The following is a 16,837-nucleotide window of genomic DNA, read 5'->3' as shown; positions in this document are numbered from 1 at the left end:
TCTCCAAGACTGTTTCAACAGTCATATTTCTGCTATCATTTAAAAAAACCAGAAGTTGCAGAGTACTTTCATTGCTACCGGATAATATGGAATCACAGAATGCGTAAAGCTGGAAGGAACCACAGTGGTTTATCTGGTCCAACCTCCCTGCTCAAGAAGGATCATCCTAGAGCACATTGCACAGTATTTCATCCAATGATTCTTGAGTATCTCCAGTGAGGAAGACTCCACAACCTCTCTGGGCAACCTGCTCCAGTGCACAGTCACCTACACAGTAAAGAAGTTCTTCCTCATACTCAGGTGGAACTTCCTGTGCATCAGTTTCTGCCCATTGCCTCTTGTCCTATTGCTTGGCACCACTGAGGAGAGTCTGGCTCCTTCCTTTTGACACCCTTCCTTCAGATACTTATAGACATTGATGAGGTCCCCTCTAAGTTGTCTCTTCTCAAGGCTGAACAGGCCCAGATACCTCAGCCTTTCTTCGTAAGAGAAATGTTCCAGCATCTTAATCGTCTTTGTCACCCTCCACTAGACCTGCTCCAGGAGTGCCATGTTTCTCTTGTGCTGAGGAGCCCAGAACTGGACATAATCTTACAAAAGCTGACAGCAATCCAGATGTGGCCTCACTAGGGCTGAGTAGAGGGGCAGAATCACCTCCCTCGACAAGCTGGCAGTGCTCTTCCATCCTAAGGCATCCCAGCATACCATTGGCCTTCTTGGCCACAAGGAACCACTTGTTGTCCACCAGGACCCCCAGGTCCTTCTCCACAGAGCTGCTTTCCAGCAGGTCAGCTCCCAGCCCGTACTGGTGCAGGGGGTTGTTCCTCCCCAGGTGCAGGACCTTGCATTTGCCTTCGTTGAATTACAGGCAGTTCCTCTCTGCCCATCTTTCCAACCTGTCAAGGTCCTTCTGAAGGGCTGCACAGCACTCTGGGTATTGGCCACAATATATGTGATTATTAGTTTATGACTGATAACACACACACAGTGATATGGGAAACAGATATAGTCCCTTCATGATATTTCAGAATAAGAAGGACTCCAATTCATCCTCTCCTTCCCTTTCTCCATGACATCTATTAACTCATCCAAAGGGAAAAGATTATTTCTATCTAACAGTGAAAAATCAAATGTCAGACTCTTCAGTGTATTATCAGAGCACCCAACAGCCTGACTGACACTGCAAAGACTAAGCTTTAATCATTTTGGGCTGCAAGTATCCACCTGACTCCAATCAAAACAGAAGAGAAGCATATGCATGAGCTTTAGCATGGCTGAGAAATGTAGGATAAAGAGCTACTGCTTTTGTTTTGGCAAATAAACAATCCACAATACAAAGCATACAAGGAAAAAAGCACAAATCTTTTAGCAATCTCCCCCCAGTTTTCCACCTGCCTCACACCACATCAGAAATGCTCTTCCCTGGGCAAAATTCTGACAATTTGTGGGAAAATTCAGGCAAGCAGTTCTATCCTCTTTCTGGAGGAGTTATTCTGGCAAGCTCATGTTTTAAGTGCCAGGCAGCATTTAAATATTTGCTTGGACATGTGCATACATGCATCTTATTCATCTCACCAAAAGGGAACTCCAGTTTGCTACAGAACCTCACCAAATACTTAAACTAGAAGCCACTGGATTTTCATATATTTATTCTGTATTAAGTACCTGGCTACTTTTTCAAATCAGGATTACATCTCATACATTTGTTTTTCAAAATCAATGCATTTGAAAGACCTGTGTAACTAACAAAGCATGTCCCATCTCAGCCCATTTGTTTTTCTTGTACTGTCATTTCTCATCTGACTCTGTGTTACTTAGGTGGTCAGCTTTTTGAAAAAGGGAAGTCTATCATACCCTTTTCTTCTGAAATAAGAAGGTTTGCGTCCCTATAGTTTCTTAGCAACTACACGGCAGAGTACAAGGAAATGCCCTCATCTGAGAACATAACATTGTTGTCTCAGTTCCCAACACCCCGAGAGGTGTGTGTGTGTATGCTCTTTGCATCAGTAAATGAAGACTACAAAAACTTACAGTACGAGCACATGGCTCCTGTGAGAGACACCACGGGCAACTGCCCATGCTGGCATTGCTCCCCAACAGAAAAAAGCTTCTAGGTCACTTGTGAGGCGAAAGAAAAACCTGAAGTGATAAATCCCATTAGCAGTTTTCAGCAGGTTTTGTGCCTCCCCTTTTTTAAAACAAATAAAATGGAGCCCTTACCTAATTTGCAGATAAGGAGGTATTTTTAAAAGCAGTTACAGACCCAATTACAACTCTAGAAACACCACCAAAATGCACTACAATATTCTTTTATTTAGTTTACAGAAGAGTCTATCAGTACAGGTTGCAGAAAGAAAATGTTTAGTGCTATTTACAATTTGTTTTAAAACTCTGCTCTATACAAATTTAATTCTGATCAGTATGAACAATATTTTTGTAAATCTACTGCATATAAAGCATTTCATCAAAGCAGTAACAATGAATAAAATAACCTGTTTACATTTGAATGATGCCAATCATTCGAAAAAACGATTACACAGAACATCTGTAAGAGTTGTGGACACTTAAGTACAGAACACAATGTCAACCTGTGACTCATTTTTTTAAAGGCTAAAGCTATTTATATGGAATATTGTTCTATTATACTACACGCCAATCTATATTTAACTTCTATAGTTATGTATTTTATAAGTTTTTTATTAAATATATTCTACATATATTTGTAATTTCACCCAGGAAGAGTTCCTCCCCAGTGAAAAAATATAAAATCTTTTATATTTTTTTTAATTTTTATTTTTTACAGGTTTAGATGAAACTAGCTCATGCTTTAGTGCTGTGCAAATTTCTTTAGCATATCAACATTTAAAGTATTGATATGAAATAAAAGAATGGCATCCTTTTGAATTATGTACGCCTTCAAAAATCAGCTTCTGATTTTAATACCGTTGCAAGCACTAATACCAAATGCAGATTACGTAAAGAAACAAAATTAGTATTATGGTAGAAGTTTTTCTTTTTGCTTTTTAAACTTTAATAATTCTTTTGAAGTCTCTAATGAGTAAGCATGACACTGGAGTCTAAGGTACAGATGAGAAAAATGACTGAAAAACACCCATTGCCAATATTCAAATACATAAAATTGATTAGTAAATTATGTCTTCTAACATTTATGCACAATAATAAAAGCCTATGAACTACAGGAAACTACCCCTCCCATATTAAGGCTAGGAAACGCACTCTCTGCACTTGTTTGTGCTGTCTCAATAAGCACTCAACTAACACACGAGATCCGAGCGCACGCAGTAACGAAAGAATCGGTTTCATCAGCCCTCTACAGAGTGCTTTTAAATTACAGGCACATAGTTTTTTTTGTTTGTTGCAGTGAAAATATATATAGTTAGACTTGGTTTAGTTAGTATTCTGTGCCAGTCTGGCCACCAAGGTTGACTTACGTAGAATTGACTTAACAGTTTTTCCTTTGATTTGGCCATAAGTGAGATTTGTTTTAATTATTAATATACTATTTTCCAGTGTTGCATTACACATTGCAGGTTATTACTAAATGTCTCAAATATTGTTAGAGATTGTTGATGAGAATTTACTGTCAACCATATTTAGTGCAAATTGCATCTAGAAAGCTTGACTGGTTAGATCCAGTTAATGGAGATTTTTGTGGTAGCAAAATGATTCCTGCTATGGAAAAGAACACAAACCTTCCTGGAGATTGAATTCTTTCAAAAAATGATGTACTGTAAGATTATTCAACAAACAAAAGGGAGGAATTGAAAAAAATAAACAATGAAAGTGTTCATAGATCTTTCATCTTTTTTAAAAAAAAAGACTAATGAGACAGTGTTCGTGTAATATTTCAGTTCCATGGATTTACAGACAGGCTCTTCCTACAGGTGTTTGAAGCAAGGTAGGGCCTCTTCTATTCCAGCAGCATGAAAGACAAAGACTATATTACATCACACTTAGCAGGTAAAGCTAACAGGGTTTACAGGATTACACAGCAATTGCTTTCTCCAGTTTTTTCACGGTTCCTTTGACCTGCAAAGCAAGAAGAAAGCTTTGCTTACATGCCATTTCTAAAGCAATTCTGTGTGAGAGTATGCTTAATACAAGTCTCTTCTACATTATTTTCAGTTAAAAAATTATTTATTATTATACACATGCATACTATATAACTGAAAAATAATTCAGGACTGGTTTTTCACCAGTGAATTTCTGCAGTCTACAAAAATACAAAACCAGAAAGTTAAATTCTTAGTTTTCTATAAAGAAGTACAAAAGCATTCCATTACTTCCTTCACAAAAAAGCACAAGGACTTGACTTTTCTCTCTTATAAAACACTCAAAAAGCCTGTAAGAGATCTGATCACTTTGCCACTTACTTGAGTAAGAAATACCTCTAGTGCACAGCCTACCTTGAGAGTTTGGCTCTGGCAATGTCTCTCTAGCCACCAAATGCATCACTGTTGTTTTGCCAAATGGAAGTTTTAATGCTGCAAAAGGAAAAAGGAAGAATTATTAACACATTACAGCAGCCTTTTTTTCTTCAAAATACCCAACTGAAACTAACTATAACTGAATTAGCATCTCTTCAAAAGTTCATACTGTTAGGTTTGAACTGCTTACTGGTTGAAGTTCTATAAAGTCAGGGCCTTGGGGCATTATAATAGTCACTTAAAACACTGCATTCTTAGAGATATGATATTCCTGTTAGGAAACTTAGCATTCCTCTTTTGAGTAAAAGTAGAAGTGGGCATTCATACCAAGACTTAGGTGTTAAGCATTCTTTAGTGATAAGGATGCAAAAAAGTGGCTAATTCAGCCACTAAATTGTTATTCCTGAGATATCAGAACACTGAGCTACTACTGTAAAAAAGATTTTCCCAAAACATACTTTGATCCATGACACAGATTTTTCAAAATAGAAAGTGTTTACATCTTGCCTTTCAATGTTAACCTGTAACATCAGCTGCATGGGAAAAACATCAAATTTAAAACACCTTAAATCATATACAGTAATACTCACAGTGCTGCCTTTGTGAGTTTAGCAACACAAAATAAAAAAAAATAGTGCTTTCCACAAAGCTTGTCTCTGAAACTGAAATGATAATTTTCACATTCTGATTTAAGTATACGAACACAGTGTATAGTTAAAGTATTTTCCTTGATTGTTTTTCTAAAAACTATAAGGTAAAGATGCTGTAAGTTTTGTCCTTCGTGGCTTATAGAGGAAGAAAGTTAGTGATAAATTTAACAAGAACTTAATCCTAAATACACAAATCATTCTGACTTGAGTAGAATTTGCCCTATCAAACTCTGGTTACATCTTTTATTTTCCCATACGGTGCATCATGGCATTTTAAGTCAATAAATTAATAATGAGTGGCAAACAAACCTGAAGGTAACAGAAGAGAAAAATGTCTCTTTATTTTAATTACTATAGCATAGATTAAAGATTCACTAATGAAAAAAAACCTAGTATTTGGTAATTAGATGTATTCAATACAAGCCTCACTAAAACACTGCTATTAAATCATGTTTATTGCCTACGTATTTGTATGAAAAAATGCAAGTTATGATTGAAACACAGGTTAAAACACAGGTGTAAGCATACAAAGGGATACAGAACTCCACTGCTTCTTTGAAGCAGCTGTACTTCGGGAAAAGCCATCTCCATGGAAAGGCAAATCTGAAAGTTGCTTAGTTTACTTGAAGCATTGCTTGTGCCTGAAACTAGAAGCTATTGATAGCTGAAAGTCTGACAATGACATATTTTGGGTACTTGGTACAACCAAAAACTTTAACAGACTGTTAATATGCTCTTGGCAAACAAAACTATTGTCTTCATAACATAAACTCTTGAAAAGCTATTACAGAAAGAGTAAAATATTACAAACTAATCACATTAGAGACATCTTTCATTATATCAAGACACTTCGGGAGACTTCATTAGTGAGTCATGGAGATTAACTGTTTGCAGTAATCAAGTAGAATATGCTAATATTTCAATTAACTCATTTTAGCTACTAGTTTGCATAGTTCTTGCTAGCAATTTCTAGCTTCTTTCTTGGAGCACCATGACAGCATCTGAGCACCCTAACCTATGCTCAATAATCCTTTCTTGCTCTTTTCTTTTTTCTCTCACTCCTTTCTCTCACTTAAACTAAAATCATATTTAATTCCTTTCCCATCTGTTCAATTCTACTGTTTTTCCATATTTTCTATTGTCAGAATTAACTTCTCCCTGCCTTTTGCAATATGGATGGTACATGGTGGGTTGACTTCCTTTCCACCCTTCCCTATAAATAAGCAAACAGAATGCTGTCGATTACCATTATCTACCAAGAAATAGAGAACTGTTGATTATGTATTACTTCCATAATTAAAATTATTTGAAATACAAACTGCAGAACAAATATTTAGCTAAACGATGAAATTTCCTGTTGGAAGCTGAACAACAGACTCTGCCTTGCTAACCAACTCCCCAACCCTTAGCATAGGCAGGACACTACCAAACAGTGTGGCTCAAGCACTACAGGCAAGAGCAGCACAGCAAGCTTTACAGAGGGGTCCATTTTTCTTTATCGCTTCCAGTGCCATTAGCTCTACTGTTCTTGTAGTGACAGTCCATTCAAAGAAGGTAACAAAAGGGATGATTTCTTTAAAATAAAGTTTTGTACTCAAAAGCATTTTTTCCTATCAATTTCTCACTGTTTGAGGCCTCTTAGTTTATAGGAATCTCAAATTCAGAAGCCACTACACAGATATGAAGTTACAATTAGAGCATTAAAATGTAATTTTTAAATGTGAACAAAAACAGACTCTCATTAAAAAATAAAACATCAAACTGTTTCCTTGGAAACTTTTGTTTCACTGGATGATAAAGTGACTTTCAGAAGGTCCAAATTCCAGTCAATATTTCCTTATCAACGAAAGCAAATATAACACTAAGTGCTGTAACTCAGTTATAGAGAACTGCAGCTAGAAAAGCTTAATGAAACTGTATTATAACAGCATAAGAAATTAAATATTGTGTTTAGCAAGAAACTTCCTCCCCCCTCCATCTCCCTTTTAAAGGTAACTAGTTCACTTAGGATTATCTCTGATGAACACCATAAACTGAAGTAAGAGTCTTTTCAGGCTGTTTTATGAATTCCTGTTCCTCTTTTAGCTGTATAATCTTACTCCAGATAACTTCATTAGTACTGAAGTTAAGCCAATGGTTTAGGGATCCTTTTTCTTAAAACAATACATCAACAAAAGGATTTTTGAAAAACACTAATATACATGTAAGATCTTTGGGATAAAAACATGATGATTAAATTGCAATGCATGAATGATTAAGAATGAACTGAAATGCCCTGAGCCAAAGTAAATGTTCAAAATTCATAGACCTGAAGAGTCATCAGCATGAAGCTATTATTTTTCAGCTTAACTCATTAAATAATATGTTAAACATATTAAACAAATGTTCAAAGTTGTTTCAGATTTAGACAGATGTCACTAAAGGAACAAATATTGGTGGTAAAAAGCAACACCCAGAGATGAATGGCAAAGAAAATCCCATTTAGCTATCCTTGCCTGGAAATGTAGGGTAAGACTAGCATCTTTAATTGCAGAGATGATCCAAGACTTAACATTTGTTTTTCAACTCTACTCCAACTGCTACTAGCTGCACTCATTATCACCTGGTAAAAATACAAATTAAAGAGTGAATAAAAATTTCAGGTTCTTCCAGCTGAGCTGACAATGATCTCGTTTGTATATATAGCAGCATTAAAAATTTATATATGTGGAGAATAAAACTATTCTAAAAGTACATCCCTAGCCAACACTGGAAATGGTAGAAAGTGAATCAATGGCTATATCATCCCCGTCACTTCTTCATGAAAAATCACCATAAGCAGTCCAGAAATATTATTTTCAGGTTCATCTTAACTTCAAAAACATTTCACTGGTGATTTTGTATTATATTCTTTTTTCTGTACTGCATTCGAGTACCAAATCATGAACAATCATATAGACGAAGCAGTAATTAATTTATTTTTAAATTGGCACAGAAAAGAGAGTCTCATTTTGTTTAGTCATTGATACAGTTGATATTCACACTGGCAAACGTTACCTACAAAAGGAAAGATTACTGTTACAAATGTGTGTCACACCTCTAGCAAAGATTTCCACCAAAATACGTAATTGTGAGGAAACACTTGCCACGAGGGGGCAGAGTTGAACAGCATTTCCTCAGCACAAGAACTGAAGCCATTTACTGTTGTTTTCGCATAACTATGCAATTGTGTCCCTGGGAGAGCACTGGACAGCAAGAATGCTTCCCCTCATTCTCATTCATAGGATGTCTTCCTGCGTTGCAGTTAGATTTAAAGTATTGTCTGACCAATTATTATAAAGTTTATCAAACACTTAATAAGTATCTGAAGTATTTTAAAGTAGCTTGCCAGGTAAGCGCAGTGTAAGAGAGGTAGAACAAAATATTGCATTTAGAAAGATAACAAATAAAAGCAGCATTACAGTTTGTTTGTGCAAGAGAAGACTTGACTTAGCAGGTGGTACCTCCCAGAGTTTAACTAGTGGTAACAACATGGAAAAATACACAATAAGGTACAATGGCACAGAGGAAAATAGTATAAAGCAAGCCATATTTTGATCTTGAACAGTAAAGTAGTATTCACTGCCCTGTAAATAAATATCCCCTTTGCCTGACTGTAACATGTATAATGAAAAGTATTTTCATACCTCCTAATGTCACATTGCCATGAAGAAACCTCCCTTGATAAATAAGCCGCAAGATATTTGGACTGCTGACTTGTTCTTCTTCCCAGTCTGAAGAGAGAGAGAATTTACACAGTTACATTGTAATAAAAACATCTTTTGTTATTTCTTTCGCCTTCACCAGGAAGAAAACTAAGAACAGGGTTCTTTTGCATGAAACACTAAAAAGAGTCACTAAAAAGGTTGAAGATACAGGAAGATGATTCAAGGGCAGCACACCTGAAATCTATTCTTAAATTTATTATTTGACACTGGGCACTAAAATACATAACATTACTGACTTCACAGACTGCAGGATATATTTAGCACATACACAAGTCCTAAACAAAATATTTCATATATGCAAATTGCTTCGTGATTCTTAATATCCAGGCAAAAAGTGCCTTAATTTCTTCCCATTCGGAAGTTTCTCCAGCCATACTCCTCCTCATCAGCTAACTGACTAACTGGAGGCGTTCTCCAGCAATGGGAAGCAGCCACACACAGAGAGAAAGCACCATGTGATGGGTCATTTGAAACAGGACTCTTAAATCACAGCACTGAAAAAAACCTCTGGAGGCAGCTCAGCACCATTCAATGATGGCCAGATCCAACCAGATACATGTCCAGAGGGGGCAGTGACCTGAGCAGCCCCAAACAGCCACTTCGCTGGAACAGAAGCTCTCTCAGAGCAGACACCCACCAGTACATTTTAAGGAACATCTCAAAGGCCAATCTATGGATATTTTTATATGGCAAAGAGTGGTTCTGGAAAACAGAGCATGCATTTTCCTATAATGCTTAAGTTATCATGAATAAATTATAATCTTAAATGATCCTCTACTGTTCTCTGTCATAATGTGAAGAACAAATAAATATGCACTTTGCTTTCAGAACAAGTATCATAAAGCCTTGAAATGTTGAATTTAAATGGGCTCTCTGGGAATACAGTGTCTTCTGTTTCTTAGCTGACCAGCTATCTGGCAACAGTTGTTCACAAATGTTCTATATTTCTGCTTTGGTAGTGTTTATATACCAAAATGAATATTCCGCAAGGGATCCCAACAAGCCACAAAAACCAACCTGTTCACTGGGAACGTACAATTAACATATAGGCAGTATCAACTGGCACCACAAAAGAAGAAGAACTGAAAAGGGAGGAAGGGGAAGCATTTAAAACAAAAGCCATGGCTGCAGATTGTATGGAGAGGCATCTGGTACAAAAAGCAAGCAGGCAGAGATGCAGGCAGCAGGAGCCATCAGCCCCAGAATACAGAGGAGGCAAGGCTGGTACCAACGGCAGAGGCTGCAACATTCCCAGGTGCTGCCATGTGCCTAGTTCATAAGATTAGATCAAATTAGGGGGGACAAAGCTATTTGAATTTCAAGTATTGCCACTCATTCAATTGTCTTGCAATTCAAGCACATGCCCCTTCTGCTATGCTTTGGGCTATGTAAAGGATCTGAATTATCACACTGCTAGAATACCAATTTTTATTTTTTCACTCCATACAGTCTGAACTCCACTATACTGTGGTTGTAAGGAGGAGAAATTCAGTCAGTTTACAGTGCCATAATGATGTAAAATCACAACCAAAAGAAGACAGACTATATTTTGGCACAGGTATTTTCTCACTGTTAAACTGCCAAGTTACCCATCCTTTCTTCTTGGCTGGCAGTCTGAAACATTTCTTTCTGACATCAATTCAAATTTTAATTTCCACTGATGACTAAATGAGCCAAGGACTCTCTGAATCTACTTTCTTTTTTTTTTTTTTAAGTTCAGATAATTGCTGTACAAGAAAAAAGTTATTATTTAGAAGAAAGGGGGAGGGGAAAAAGAGAATAGGTAACCTACCTAGATGATATGCATTAAAATAAATTCAGCATTTTCTATTAGAAGTCAAGAGATCTTTAATTAACAACTGTATTGCCAAAAGAGGTGTGGAGAGGTTTGCCTTAACCCTGCCAGCATGCAACTGAGGATATTTTGTGACTATTTTCCCCATGAGATCGTGACAAGTCAAAGTGGTGGTAAAACAACCATATTATCTCAATTTCAAGGAAACTTTAGTGCTCATCAAGATTTCTCAGTTCTGTGGCAAAGAGGAGCCCTCTCAGTCTGAAAACAGGTAGTGGGCTAATGTTTGTGCAAATCTATATGCTATTCTGAAGCAGATTTTTTTCTGTCTTTTAAATTGAGAGTATTCTTTTTTGCAAAGGCAATTAAATATTCATCAAGATTTAGAGCACTCCCTCAGGACAGCAGGTATTTGAACTGAAGGTTCCATGTCTGGTTCTACTTTTCTTTTTTTTTAAAGAAGAGACTTAAAACTCTGGGTTTCTTCCCATCTCTAAACTCAGAATCTGCAACTTTCAAGCTCTTCACAAGACTGGGAACATGACATCACATGTTCAGGCATAAACTTGAGCAAGAAAAAAAAATGCAGTTCTGCCTCTATTAATTCAGATAAAAGTACACAAAGAACATTTGGTTATGACTACTATATTGAAGGCACACATTAAAATATGAACAGCAGCTACATAGATGCTACGTCAACCATATTTCTGGGTTCTAAAGTGTTTTACATCTGTATTCAATACTTCAGAGGACTTAAACCCTTCTCCTTCATTACATATATACTAAATACATAATACTGCATCCCGGCAAATCAAACAACAAACAAGTCCCCTGGAACTCTGTTTTTCCTGACCTTAAAGACCAGTTTAAGGCCTAAAATACAGATTAGCAACACTAACTTTTTGGCACGAATTATCATTCACCATATGTCTTTGACAAAGGCACCACAAAAACAGATAGGGCAATGTTTTAGTTTGTCTAAATAGTAGTCTTTTTAACATCAAAACAGTAACCCAAATGAAGTCCTGTACCAAAAGAAGCATTTTCTTTCATCGTATGTAATGCTATGTCTGTGTTTTGGCTATTTTCCCATGAAATCATAGTCGGGCAAAACAGAAGCACTTTGTTTTGGGAAACTATTCACATACATGAATACACGTCTTAAGTCCTCAAGTCTATTTTCTGAAGCCAGTATTCCTGCATAACAGCAAATATATTCACACAACCAACCTCCAGTCTTTTAATGTTCCTTAAAATGTGCTTTTATATTTTTTTTTTCCTGGAAAAATATCAGTATTACCAATCCTTTCCAAGATAAGGGCAATAAGGAAGAAATACTTAAACTCAATTTTACTAATGTGTTCATGTGACATGCTATATTTTATATTAGCTTATATTAGTCCTCATATAAGAGGTTTTATATCTCTAACATTTCCTCACACTTACTAGATCCTCTAACATGATTGACCAAGAGAAGTGTCTAAAGAAAGGGGGAAAGAAGTATTTCAGTTTGGGGAAGCAAATTTTAGAAAGTAGGAAACAGTGCACACATCTAAAAATCTACCCAATCAAAGAAACTGGGAAAAAGAAGGCAAGCCAACTGTATTTGTATATAAATCCATAGATTTATAACCAGTCCAGATACAGAGTAAACATACTTAAATTTGAATGCTGAGCACAGACATTAGTTTATTGATCCTTTAGTCTGACAATACAGGGAAGCTTCTTGCTCACCAGTTAAAAAGCCAAAGCCACATGGCTACTCACCCATTGGCCAGTTGTCATACACATGTTTTGCAATATCTGCAGCAGAGTCATTCGGTGAAAATAGGAACTCTTTTGTTTTCCCACTTACCAAGATGAGGCGCAAATTTATCTGGTAAAAAAAAGACCAAAGCAATATTAAGAAAGTCTACAGAGAAGACTTAAATTATTTAATTTTTTTATGGTTACTAAAAAGTTGTAATTGATTTTGGATGAAGACTGATCCAAATGATTTGAGAAAACAGTTTAAGACAGTGTTAAAAAGAGGGTCAAAGAGGTCAATAAAATTTTGTTCACTTACACATAATCTAGGAACATTAAATTCTAATAGCTGGCATTTTTGACTATAAACATCAGAAGATTTGCATAGTTACTGATTGAATCAATTGTGCTATCAAGAAAAGTTTTCAATAGAGTATAAAAAAATTCTAGCAAGGACACACTGGCAACACAGTTTCTTGAATGAAGAGGAAAAATATAAACCTGAAAAATTCACTTAGACAACATTAAAAATATCAAAATCTGCTCCTGAATAGCCTGTCGGCCCGAATAAAAGCCCTAGCACGCTCCCTCCAGCCCTAATCTCAGCCAGGTATCTCCTACAAAACACCAGGGAGTCAGCATGCTTCCCTGGTCCCAATGGCCACCGAGCTTGAATCCCTCTGCCAGTCTTCTGAATCCAAGACTTTGTCCCACCACTGTCTTTCACTACAAGCAAAGTGGTTGAGGTCCACATGCGACACAGTAATAACATCACATAGTCATTTTTCTTTCACTAATATCCTATATGAAATGATCAGCACCTTTGGCCATAATTTTCCTCTCTTCTATTTGCAAATTAGAGAATATTATTCCTTTCCCATATAGCATTAAAATAACACATATAATGAACTGACTGTGACATTATTTACAATGCAAACAAGATAAAATTTTGACTCCTCAAGCAACTGCTAGCAGGGTCATAAAAGATGTTTGGGTAGCTAGCACTTACCAATGCCCACGGCAAGCAGGAGTCTAGCTGCTATTGTGCTTTGACCTACAAGCCCACATTTCATCAACTTTTAGCCAGACTTTAGGTATACTAACTGCTTGGATACTTCTTTCCAAGTCACACTCTCAAACTGTGGCTCTCACTTCAGGGTAAGTTGCAACAAAGCTTTCTTTGTTGGAATTCAGTAAACTGTTTTCTACATCAAATATGAAGGGAAAAATTTACAGTGATGCACAAGTTTTCAAGACTTTAAGGTCAAAAATCTCAGTGCATCATATCCACTGAACATGATAGCCCAGCCTCAGTTACCTACTCTCCACTTACTTTCAGAAACTCTCTGAAGAGGTTGTCTATTCCCTCTTGAATGCTTTGGCTTGGATTCATCTTTAAGTACCTAGTGGAGGTATCGAAATTAAAATCTCTATCATCCAGAACACTTCAAGGTCAATGAAGAAAATGACCCCTCCTAAAAGCAATTCAGTCTCTACTTCAAAGTGTAGCAAGTATAAAAGAGTGAGCATAAAAGGTCTAGGTTGCCTTCACTGTCCTCCTGCTAACACCCTTTGGAAAATACAAGTTCTACCATTAGACCAGGAAAGCAGCCAAGCGGTTGCTGTCTCTGAGAAAGCACCACAGCCACTGTAAGAGTATCACTGTATACCAGGAAATAGAGAAAAAACTTATAGGAGAAAAGCTGCAGGAATGCTGTTTAGTCAAAGACAATTCTTCATAAAATTCAGAACATGTTTGGCTATACATATGAAAGTTTTGTTTTCTTTGATAGTTCCACAATGATTAGGGAATTACTTTCAAATCTCACCAACATTTAGCAGAAAAAGCAGACCAAGTTCCACTGTTCCTGTTTACTCCAAAAACCTGACTACTGTAATGAATTACAACTTAAGTTGGACTATGTCCATTTATTGTTTTGCTAATATTGTCTTTTAATTTAAGTATTTCCCCTCCCTTAATTGTCTCCACCTGTGTATGTATAGACAACACTTACATATATGATTTCTTTAGCTGGACTACCCCAGACAAACTCTTCAAGCTTTCTCTAGTAAGGTATCTATTTTCCCATTCATCCTAGGAGCCTGTCTCTACACCTTTCAATTTCTTCAATTTTCTCCTCAAACAGATGACTATTTCTGAAGCATACTAAATGATGTCTCACTAGATGTTTGTATAACACCAGTAATTTCCTCTGTCTACTGGAAACACCTTCTGTGACTGTGTCCCAACAGCACATATACCTTCTTCATACCTATACCACACTGTTTGCTTGGTTACTTTGTACTCCTGTCTACTTTGATCCTTTCAATTATTCAGCTTCCAAGCTTTTAACTTGGCTGTATCACCCTAAAGCACATGGCTCCAAATTTCATTCCACTTCTAGTACTCCATCCCTCAGAGGGAAATGAAGCTAGGTCTAAAGAATTATTCTGCATCACAAAGATGTTTCATATTTCCCCCATGTCTGGGCCCATGGCCTAAGAAATCCCCCCCAAAATTCTGTGTAACACTTCTTTCTCTTTAAATTACAAGCATTTTTCAAAGTTCATGTCATCAACAAATTCTAGCAGCAAGTCCTCTTTACACTTAGCTTTGTCATTAAATCAATCAGGAAACATTAAGATTGATCCAACAATTGTTTCATAATGATTCTAATAATGAGCTCTCTCTGAGCTGACTTCCCCCCTTTCAGCTAGGTCCTTTATGTCAGGCCCTTAGACACACACACAGTCTCTCTAATACATTTTAATTTCTGCTATTTAACCAACAGTTTGCAATACAGCACCACATCCGTTACTAAGTACATATTCAGATGTCACTATAAAAATGTCTATGTAGAAAATAAGTTCTTTTCATCAGCTTGCCATGCTCTAGCTTTTGGAGGTGGGATGTACCGCATTCGATTCCATTTTCTCTATACTTCATTATCTTTAATTATTTTTTAAGCACTAATGCATCTCATTACAATACCAACATACTGCCAAAAATTTAGGAAGTTAAGACTGCATCATAAACTGTTACTGTACATGGAACGGGCTGCCTGTTTAAAAGAACAAACAAACCAACCCCAAATTCTTGGTACCAGTGCCTGCTGTAGACACTAGAGGTGACGTGCTTCTTGATCAGCAGCCCTCCTGCCTCTCACTCCAATTCCCCATATCCATTTCCTATACTCTAAATGGCTCCTGAGATAACCCCCCTCCCTCTGGTCAAGCAGTCCCCAAACTCTGAATTTGTGCAGGTTATCTAAGGATTTCTTTTCCTTCATCTGTGTGTAGCTTAGCTGTGGTGGGGGTTACCTGTATTGAAGATCACAGCACTTTCCTAGGCAGCAGGCATAACACCAAACCATCAGCTCCCTAGAACTCTCTGATTTGCATCCTACAAGGAGGTGACTAAAACAGCCTCAGAAGATTAGCCCTGCTTAGCACTTAAAATATGATTATAGCACAGCCTTAACATAGAACTGAAGCTATTTTTCAGCTAGCATAACATTAGGGACATACATTTCTTTTTATTCTTTTTACTGAGTTTTGAGATTACCAGGCACACTATACACTGAATACAGAGAGGAGATGAGTATCACTGAAAAATAACCCAAACCAACTTTGCTTCCTGGAAAATCATATTTTTGCAGTTAATAGGCAACATAAAATCAAAACAAAGCAACAGGAGGGGAGGAAAGAAAGAATGAAAAATGTTAGATCCTTATTTCTCCCCACCTCCCCAAGATGGATAAGTTTTTTGTTGCTGAAGAACATTTCTTATAGTCATACTATGAAATATAAAAGCCACATCAAAATAAGCTAATAATTTTATGGGGTATATTACAAAGTATGTGTAAAATGCAGGATGAATATTTTCATTAAAAAAAATTAATTCGCCAAATATCAGCAGAAGCCCAAAATAAATTCTTAAGTCAGTCAAGCAGATGTTGCATCAAGTGCAAGGAAACAGCTGTTCTAATGAAAGGTTAAAGTATTTTCTTATTTATAGTACAGCATGCCACTGACACATTTAGTTTGCATGTTTTTGTCTCTCTCTCTATATGTAAGATATATATATATATATATATTTATGTTTCTTAACCTTAGCTTGAAGGAATCTTAGTCTTGAGTTCCACATCACACTACCCCAAAGGGTTTGAAGCAAAGAACCCCAAAACTTGCCTTTAAATTTAGAGTCTAATCTCATTCCCCTCAAGAGCATTGGGAAATTTAACAGCTTGTAACTGCTGTGCTACTTAATCTTGCAAACAAAGTATAGGGGATCTGAAACAAATATTTTTGCCAAAATTCTACTAATGATAGCTCAGAACTAAAAGAAAAAGGAAGAAAAAAGAAGAGCACATGTGTATACACATTTACTCAAAATGCAGAAAAAAATCTTGGTTAGGTAGAGAAGGCTTGACACAAAAGCAGCAAATTTTA

At 36.6% G+C, this 16,837-nt stretch overlaps 1 protein-coding gene across 1 annotated transcript in view; it reads right to left on the bottom strand.

Annotated features, from left to right (window-relative positions):
• Positions 1 to 2,293: 2,293 nt before the first annotated feature.
• Positions 2,294 to 16,837, bottom strand: part of UBL3 (ubiquitin like 3) — a 56,620-nt gene continuing 42,076 nt past the window's right edge. Inside the window, exons 2-5 of the mRNA XM_051779076.1 lie at positions 12,407 to 12,515; positions 8,764 to 8,850; positions 4,428 to 4,505; positions 2,294 to 4,050 (exon numbers count right to left, since the gene is read on the bottom strand). Of these exons, the coding sequence (XP_051635036.1) occupies positions 3,998 to 4,050; positions 4,428 to 4,505; positions 8,764 to 8,850; positions 12,407 to 12,515 (327 nt within the window). The 3' untranslated portion in view covers positions 2,294 to 3,997. The remainder of the gene's footprint in view (positions 4,051 to 4,427; positions 4,506 to 8,763; positions 8,851 to 12,406; positions 12,516 to 16,837) is intronic.

This window comes from Manacus candei, unplaced genomic scaffold (assembly GCF_025592945.1).
Source record: "Manacus candei isolate 608988 ecotype Guabito, Panama unplaced genomic scaffold, ASM2559294v1 h1tg000014l, whole genome shotgun sequence".
Lineage (NCBI taxonomy): Eukaryota > Metazoa > Chordata > Aves > Passeriformes > Pipridae > Manacus > Manacus candei.
The sequence above is the reverse complement of the archived record's forward strand: the minus strand, read 5'-3'. Positions and strand labels throughout refer to the sequence as shown.